Genomic DNA, 8,551 nt, shown 5'->3' with positions numbered 1-8,551 from the left:
ATTTAAATTATATTATACTTCGACGCAATTTATGCACAATTATTAAATTTGAGGAATGTAAAATTGTGTGCAAGATCATCAGAATTATTATTTTTTGTTATCTTATAAATAATTGATATTGATAATAATTAAATATGAAATAAAATAAAATTTGTAAAAAAATTTTTTTAAATACTACAAAAAGAGCTTACCATACATAATATATATTATAATATTAAATTGTTTATTAACACCATAATATACATAAAGAAGAATATAACTAAAGTTATTTAATATTTAATCTCAGTTTTACAATAATTAAAATGCTTGGGTAAAAAATCATGTATTACATACATGTTATAATTGCCCCACGGTCAACCCTGTAGGTATATAATTTTTCAAATTTTATTTCATTACGATTATTATAAATATAGAATATCACTTTTTCGGAGTTAGTTTGTTTTATATTATCATATACTTTCGGCCCAATATCAAACTTATTAGTGGACCTTCTGGTAACATTTAATTTGAAAACAATATTTTTTTTTTGTTTAACAATAATTCTACTATTTATTTATAATTATTTATTTCAGTTTATACTAACATATTAAGATATTTAGTCACCTTAGTATAATACACATTGTTAACCTATTTATGCAGTTTAAAATATATAATAGAAATGGTAATACTGATTGATATCAGCCCTTTACACAGCATTCCAAGAAAGAAAAAACATTTATAAAAAATATATATATAAATTTTGACAAATTGTACATTAATTGAATTTTTAAAACAGTACTAAAAACAACGTAAGATTCTACAATTAATAGCAACTATTTACAAATAGTATTGTATTAGATTCGAAATAATTTCCAATAATCTTTGGCCATCAGTAAATACTGTACATATGTTTGCAAGAAAAGCGTCTGACATCATTAGCAAATCAAGGATTTTGAAAATAAAGTGACAAACATCCTATGCATTGCAATTTCTAAAATTTAGGTGGGGGAGGGGGGGGGGGGGGCTAAATTTCACTCTGAAAAACAGACTGTTGGGGAGAGCTGGCTCGTAGTAATATCGTCAATGTCTTGTAATAATTATATTAATGTGACACAGCAGGTACTACAGTACGTAATGTTATGAATTTATCCTAGAGGTAGATGTATACAAAGTACTTAGGAAAATGACAATAACAACAAGACGACAAGCTACAAATAAGGACGACAAGCTACAAATAAGGACGACAAGCTACAAATAAGGACGACAAGCTACAAATAAGGACGACAAGCTACAAATAAGGACGACAAGCTACAAATAAGGACGACAAGGACACACATTGCAAACTTTCAGTTCTCATATCGTCGGTGACGCCACAAAGTGACACTAATGTGGCTACAGACAATACGCATGTGAAATGGATTTTGTGTTTTCACGAAGTGACACTAGTGTGTAGCCTGAACATACTATTTTTAAAAAAACAAGATTACAATAAAATGACACCTTTTAATAGCTGAATTGTCTAGCTTTATAGGCATGTAAATAAAACATATAAATGCAAATTTCTTTAAGATAAAATTATGTGTTTTGTGAAACTCTCTACTAAACCACAATTTTCAAAAAATGCATGGTTATGTTAAATTACTAGGCGGTTAGTGCCTCATCGTGGTGACATAAGAGCAGCCTAGGCCTCGACTGCAGTTATTGGCGGCGGTTGTCCGTAGTAAGTATACATCGGCACAAATCCAGTGTTCCCAACAAAAGCGTCATCCGATACACCATCTTCTTTCATCTGTACCGATCCGAACATGCATGACGCATACGATGGTGGCGCTGTTAAATGATAGAAGTACATTAAATTATCATCAAAAGAACAATTATATTTATTTAATTTGTGAAATTTTTATAATTTGTTTTTTAACTTCATACGCATCCAACAGCGAGCAACTCGCCAATTACAGGATGGATAATTACACATTACAATTAATACATTTGTGCCTAAAAAGTGGTAAAACAAACTCACGAATGTTTGGGTAGACGTCAGCTGCAGGGGGCGCTGTGGGTTGCTGAGTCATTACACCATATTGGGTTGGAGGGTTGTACCCAAACCCAAACTGGGAGTAGCTCTGTACTGGGATTGTGCCAATAACAACCGGAATGTCAATACGGCAATCAACAGCCATTGGAATATCAACATGCAACTGTAGGAAAAGCAAAATCAATATAAAGCTCTGTCTACACTATCAAACTAGTTTGACAAAAAAAAGTCTTATGTCTGGCTGTAACAAATACAGTACTGTACTATGTGCATATTCTCTGTGATGCTCAGTGTCTGATAAGTGGTGTGCAACTGATCATGTCGCAGCCACAGATAAACCTTTTGATCTCTTAAGTGGTGTGGAACTGATCATGTCGCTGCCACAGATAAACCTTTTGATATCAGGAGCTCAGCCTCCTGTTGTTAGATTGCCTCGAATTAAAAAAATATATATTTTATTGCTTTTTTAGCCCTTCATTGGACACACTGTAGAATCTTTTATTTACTGAACTTACTCGGACAAAATATGACGAATCAATTATGTTACAGTTTATCAGTGTTGGAGCAATCGGAGGAATAAGCAGAGGTTTCTGATTCCAGTTGTGTCTCTTTCTCTCCCCAATTTGTGGTTCACCGATTTTGGCTACAAGTTTGTCCACAGTGCGGGTTTTACGAGTTGCTTTGAAGAGCACTCTCTGATACAACTCGACGTATGGTGTCACATCACGACTACTGCCGTTGTTTACTTCACCACTGTGTACGATAGATTCACCTGATAAAAAGTAAATTTATTAAACAAAATAGTCAACATACCAGTATGTTGAATTTCCTATTGTATATAGCCAAATTCACATGTACTGTACATCAAATGTGAATTCCTTATCATAGAAATTATTTCAAATGTTAGGGTAAATAGATATGCCATTGTTTCTAAGATAAAGAATCAAATGAGGCATATGTGATGCTGTATCATGGAATTTGACAAGAAGAATGATATACAGTAGTATATCCATCCTGTAATTGGCAAGATGCTGTTAGACGTGTATGAAAAAGATGTGTAGATTATATAGAAGTTTACCTGCACAATAAGTTTGCCGTTGAATCTCTAACGATGCATTGATGTGAGTGGCACAACAGCAGCAACACACTTCTTTAGTCTGATCTCGTCTCATTGCATTCTATAAAAACAATACATGAATAAAATTGATAGAAATTATTTTTACCAAGTCTGGTTGAGTTAAGGTAGGCATCCTCAATTAATTATGGAATTCTAGTAATGTTTGTACATGTACCCAGTCTAATAAATTTAGACTAGGTTAGGCGGTGATTTGGTCGCCGAGCAGAGTGGTGCTTGCCACGGTCGGCCTAGCTCCTTGGTTGATTCGCGTCAACTAATCAAAGGGCGAGAATCCAAAATCATTCAACCGTGAGCCCTCATAGACTCTCTTTTCCCAGACGTTTTTTGGGTCCAGCTGCTGGGACCTATAAATTATAACCTCTCATGTGTGGACCAGATAATACAGCAATTAAGCAAACACTGAAAAGAAATTTTAGACCACCAAGAAGACCAAAAAAAAACTAGATAAAATAAAAAAAGATTTAAAAGGAAAAAATGTAGACTTTAGAATAATAAAAACCCAAATCAGATGGAAACGAATCGTAGAAAGCGTAACATATGAATGACGGAAAACGTTGAAATATGTGGAGATACAGCACTACTGTAGCTGTATACCTGAGGATACTCACCAGTAACGTAGGGTTAGCATTGCAGTCTACTGGTGCAATGACTGTGATTCCAACTTTACAGCGTTTGTTGAATTTCCACCATGTCTCATCAAGGACGGCTTCCAAGTAGTAACGCACCCAGCCATGAGCTCCCTCAAATGTGGTTGGTATGTTTCTAAAAATAGACAAAACATACTGTTATTAACACTTAACGTATGGGTTATACATTTAGAAAAGTGATTACTACACAACACACCGAGAAGTTCTCAGTACATAGTTGGATTGGCATTTATCACATTTTTCTTAATGATTAAAAAGTACTTAAGTGAAAAAATGAGGCTTTATTTATCAAACCAACATTATATTATAGAATAGCCTTCGCAGACTAATATTTAAGGGAACAAAATACAAATATTTGCTTAGGTTATTTTGAAAATGGATAATTTACTTAAAGCAATAGTTATGTTCAGGGGCGGATCCAGGATTATTTTTGCGGGGGGGCAAACGCGATCGTAGAGAGAAAATACACTGGGGGAAGCCCAGAAAAAAAATGCATTTTATGGTGTTCGAGATCACTAACGCACTCTGATTCGATCATCTGTAAAGGGTCTTGCACACCTGTTCACAGTTCCGAACTTCAGGGTGGCGAAAGTATTTTTCCCAAAGACTTTCTCTGAAAATCCGAGAGAGGGCGTCCTATTTCGTCCCATTTTAGGGGAGCATTATTATGAATATGCATGCGCTCGCCTTCTGAATGAACATTTTTAATACTCTGCGCTTTCCGAATGAATTGCCGATTCTTACAAATACTACGTATGCCTTTTTCACGAAACGGAAGACGTCTTCCATCGATGACAAACAATGCCGTGCAACGAAGCCTAACCAACAGAAATAACATAACGTTTTCGGGGGATTTCAGGACACCATGTTAATTAAAAAATCGTAACTCTTCAACGGAGGATCGTATGAGAAAAAAAATTACTGTAAAATGTTCTTAAAAGATTTGCCTACATCACTGTGTGATTGAAAACAATTTGAAAATTTTTTTTCACTGCTTAAAATCCATCGAAAAAAACACCACAGTGTATAAGCATAGGCTGAAAACTCTGTTATTTCTGTTGGTTACGCTTTGTTGCACGGCATTGTTTGTCATCGATCGAAGATGTCTTCCGTTTTGTGAAAAAGTCGTATTGGTCCCTGGATGTAGCATGACTCAGATATCGACGCCCGCCAACTTCTAAATATAGAAGAATTGTAACTTTAATTAATTCGTACAAAGGGACACCGCCAGGGTAGTGCGTAACTGTACACGCTTTGGCCCTTTTAACCCCCGTGGCTCCCCCTTAAATCCGCGCCTGTATGTTATTTTGTTTTGGGTGGTGTCAATTGGCATTGGTTGAAATTGAAAACTTGTTAATACTTACGAGATAGGAAGTTGAAAACTGAATGGAAAGCAATGATGACCTGCGGTTAACGTTACCATATCATTGGCTCCTGTCAGAAAAAGAAAATACAAATAAAGTAAATATATGAGATTTATTTAAACCAAGGATATCTTTCTTTAGAACATTTCCAAATAAAGTATTACTACAAACCAGATGAACATTTTCAATCAAGGATATCTTTGTTTCTTGTAGAGCCATACAACTTCTTGAGGATTTTTTATAAGCGAATTTCATTTTAAACCTCTTTTTCGATGTGAAAATATCTGGTTGATATTTTTATTTTATTTTATTCAGTTGACAACCAACACCAATGAAACCGCCACTAACAGGTTGAATAATAATTTGAGACCATCTATTTCTAAAAGGGTGTCATGGGTGTTTTTCTACGCACCTTTCACTAACAGTTGCTGCAAAACATTAAAATATTCTTCATTGGCTCGATAGTGGACTGTATGAGTTGTACGGTTTTTACCGCTTCCGCTGGAGTGCTGCTCAGACCAATGAACCTGTGGATGATTAATTCAAATACATAGTTTAAACAACACTTTCTGTTTATTTCAGAATATAATAGACACATGATAACAACTGAGATATAAAGCAAACACTAGCAATGTTCACACTAGTCTATAAACATGGTTAATTTTGAATTAGATATTGTGCATACATAACATGGTTCATACTAGAACTATTTTAAATATAGATGTTGCACTATAAATAAAGGCTGTTCACACTAGATGTATTTTATATAAAATGTTGTGCTATAACTAAACATGGTTCACACTAGATGCACTTTATATAAAATGTTGTGCTAACATAAACATGGTTCACACTAGAATAGAACCATTTAAATTACTCTAGATGTTGCAACTATAAATAAACACATGGTTCACACTAAATGTATTTTATATAAAATTTTGTGCTAAAATAAACATGGTTCACACTAGATACATTTGCAAGATTGCTCTAGTTTTACATTACACCAACTATTAATAACGTTGAATATCTTACATTGGCTAAACTTTAAAGTGCAGTTGACACAGACAAAGTTTATAATCTGACAGCAATGGTTCACACTAGAACCATTTAAAATTAGATTTTACACTATAAATAAACATGGTTCACACTAGATACATTTGCAAGACTGCTCTATTTTCACCTTGAGGCAAACATCACACTAACTACTACTAATAACGCTGAATATCTTACATTGGCTAGACCTTTAAAGTGCAGTTCACACAGACGAAGTTCATAATCTTTTTCGACAGCAATGTCCACACGACCAGACACGATTTCCCCTGGTGCGTACACACTTTGTGGTTTGTCGAGAATAATCTGAAATAGTTGTAACTTCATGATCTGAAAAAAAAAAAAACATTCCATATTATTGTCTGAATTACGTATTTTGCAGCACAATAATTTAAAAGTCTAGAACTAGTTTATTCGTCTACTGTTACTCCTTTCACATAAGCTGCAGTAGCAAACCTCTGGATCAGTGTTGGTTGAAATGAACATGAAATAGACTATAGTACTAGTAGTAATATCACATCACCATCATTCATTTTTTGTCACATAAAGTTTGATAGTGGAGGGAGACTTAACTCACTGTAACCTGTACAGTTTTGCTATACGAGGCAAAATGAAAGAGGTATATTTTGTGGTTGTCATAAAACATTGTACTAATCTGCCAAACACTATTTTGAAATGCCATCTTAAATATACTGTATATTTTGAGACAATGGCAAATGTCATACAAAATTATAAATATCCCTATCTCTGTGTCTTATATGAATGGCACTTTTGGTATTAAAGAAATCTCACAAGATTAGTATAGTAATCTGTTATGGAGTTTTAAAATACTTATATTTTATATTTTGGTTGAGAGCCCCAAAAATCAGCTCATGTTGGCTAGGTTACACTCTTGAAATAAATAAATTCTGTCAATTTATAACATATTTTTTATAAGGATATAGCAGGAACAGGAAACCAAATTTCATATTGTGGTTATGAAAGTGGATTAGTCTTTCTTTTCTGTCAAGGAAGGTATTTACTAAATATGGTGAAACTTAACATTATACAAAGGACAGAATGTATGCACATTGTACTCAAACAACCTAGTAATTGTAGGTTTGTTGTTAGTCATGATCAGGAAGACTCCATATTATAGTATAATACACTTGATAAATATATATATATTTCCTCCATGATTATTCCTAATGATAGAGTGCAGTGATGCCTTCTTACAACATATAAACTTTGTTTAATTAGGCATTAACTAGTGTACTGTTCTGTTAGATGTAGGCATACACATATCCATATTGTCATTGTTACTTTATGGATGTTAATTCTTAAATACTATAGAGATAAAATGAAATACAACTTTATGAGATAATACCTAATATTTAAGTACTATATGGTAATTATCTATTCTTAATTTATTGCATTTAAAAAAATTTTAGTAGAGATCAGTACCTTGAGGCTATAAAGCATTATCTCAAGCATGCGCTACATAATAAGGCACTGAGGGATCATGTCAAAATTGTGTTAGGTACTGCAGTAACTATACCTTTTACTGCAACAATATTAATGATTTATATTTTTTTTTCCAATGTACAAGTCAATAATTAATAAAGAATGTGTTTGTATAAACAGGTTAAAGAGTAAACAAAATGTAGTTACTGCAGTAATTATAGTAGAATAATTTTGACATGGTTCCTAAATCATCAATACATTTCATATACTGTATATACAGTCAAGCATTATTATAGAGAGACGTAGACAAATACTTGTTTAGTATCATATTACACCAATAATAATAGGCAGAAAATATTGATCAGATCAGAGTCTGAATTTAAATTATTATCAGATGCTACTGTGTATTTGTAAACTGTATTGACCTATCCTACTAACTAGAGAAGAAACCGGGCAGGCGCTTTATAAGACAGCCTAAATTTAGGCTAAATAGGGCCAAAACTACTAGTAGGCCTAGAGTAGTAGAAGGTAGTACCATCCCTTAACTGTTGTGAATTACCTGCTGTGGTGGTGGGGGCGGGTGTGATGTGGTAGAACTGGCCTGCGCCTCGACGTGAAGCTAGGGCCTAAACTAAAACAACTTTAATCAAACTAGCCTAGGCATCGATGCAAATGAACAAACCTTTACTATGCGGATATTTAACCTACGCAATTGTTAACATTTAGTGATCCAAATTTTGAACAGCACCTACTTACTCCTCAACAAGTTAAAAAACGATTCTTCGCCACACACACACCACCACTGTTTATAAATACTGTAAAGTTGTAAACAGCAGCAACCAGCAACACAACAAAACTAAAAGTACCCCCTCTAGCGTTAGGTAGGATAGTGAGTCTA

General features: G+C 33.9%; 1 protein-coding gene across 2 annotated transcripts; it reads right to left on the bottom strand.

Annotated features, from left to right (window-relative positions):
* Positions 1-210: 210 nt before the first annotated feature.
* Positions 211-8,466, bottom strand: LOC140046959 (arrestin domain-containing protein 3-like). 2 transcript variants are annotated; one of them, XM_072091747.1, is made up of 9 exons: positions 8,410-8,466; positions 6,391-6,540; positions 5,576-5,690; positions 5,164-5,233; positions 3,761-3,914; positions 3,093-3,192; positions 2,530-2,786; positions 2,000-2,177; positions 211-1,809 (listed from the first exon to the last, which is right to left on the bottom strand). In XM_072091747.1, exons 2-9 carry the CDS (start codon positions 6,535-6,537, stop codon positions 1,661-1,663), a joined length of 1,170 nt encoding a protein of 389 aa, XP_071947848.1. In that variant the 5' UTR covers positions 6,538-6,540; positions 8,410-8,466; the 3' UTR covers positions 211-1,660. The 2 variants fall into 2 exon arrangements, with proteins under 2 accessions (XP_071947848.1, XP_071947840.1); XM_072091739.1 differs by having other exon boundaries at positions 8,336-8,455.
* Positions 8,467-8,551: the final 85 nt, after the last annotated feature.

Source organism: Antedon mediterranea, chromosome 1, assembly GCF_964355755.1.
Source record: "Antedon mediterranea chromosome 1, ecAntMedi1.1, whole genome shotgun sequence".
Classification (NCBI taxonomy): Eukaryota; Metazoa; Echinodermata; class Crinoidea; order Comatulida; family Antedonidae; genus Antedon; species Antedon mediterranea.
The sequence above is the reverse complement of the archived record's forward strand: the minus strand, read 5'-3'. Positions and strand labels throughout refer to the sequence as shown.

Bases quoted from the DNA above. Each gene is read 5' to 3' on its own strand.
- LOC140046959 (XM_072091747.1), bottom strand. From the start codon at position 6,537: ATGAAGTTACAACTATTTCAGATTATTCTCGACAAACCACAAAGTGTG. The intron at 2,178-2,529 runs GTAAGTTCAGTA...CTTTTCCTACAG, and splicing joins ATTCGTCATATTTTGTCCGA to TTGCATGTTGATATTCCAAT. The intron at 1,810-1,999 runs GTGAGTTTGTTT...ATCATTTAACAG, and splicing joins TGACGTCTACCCAAACATTC to CGCCACCATCGTATGCGTCA.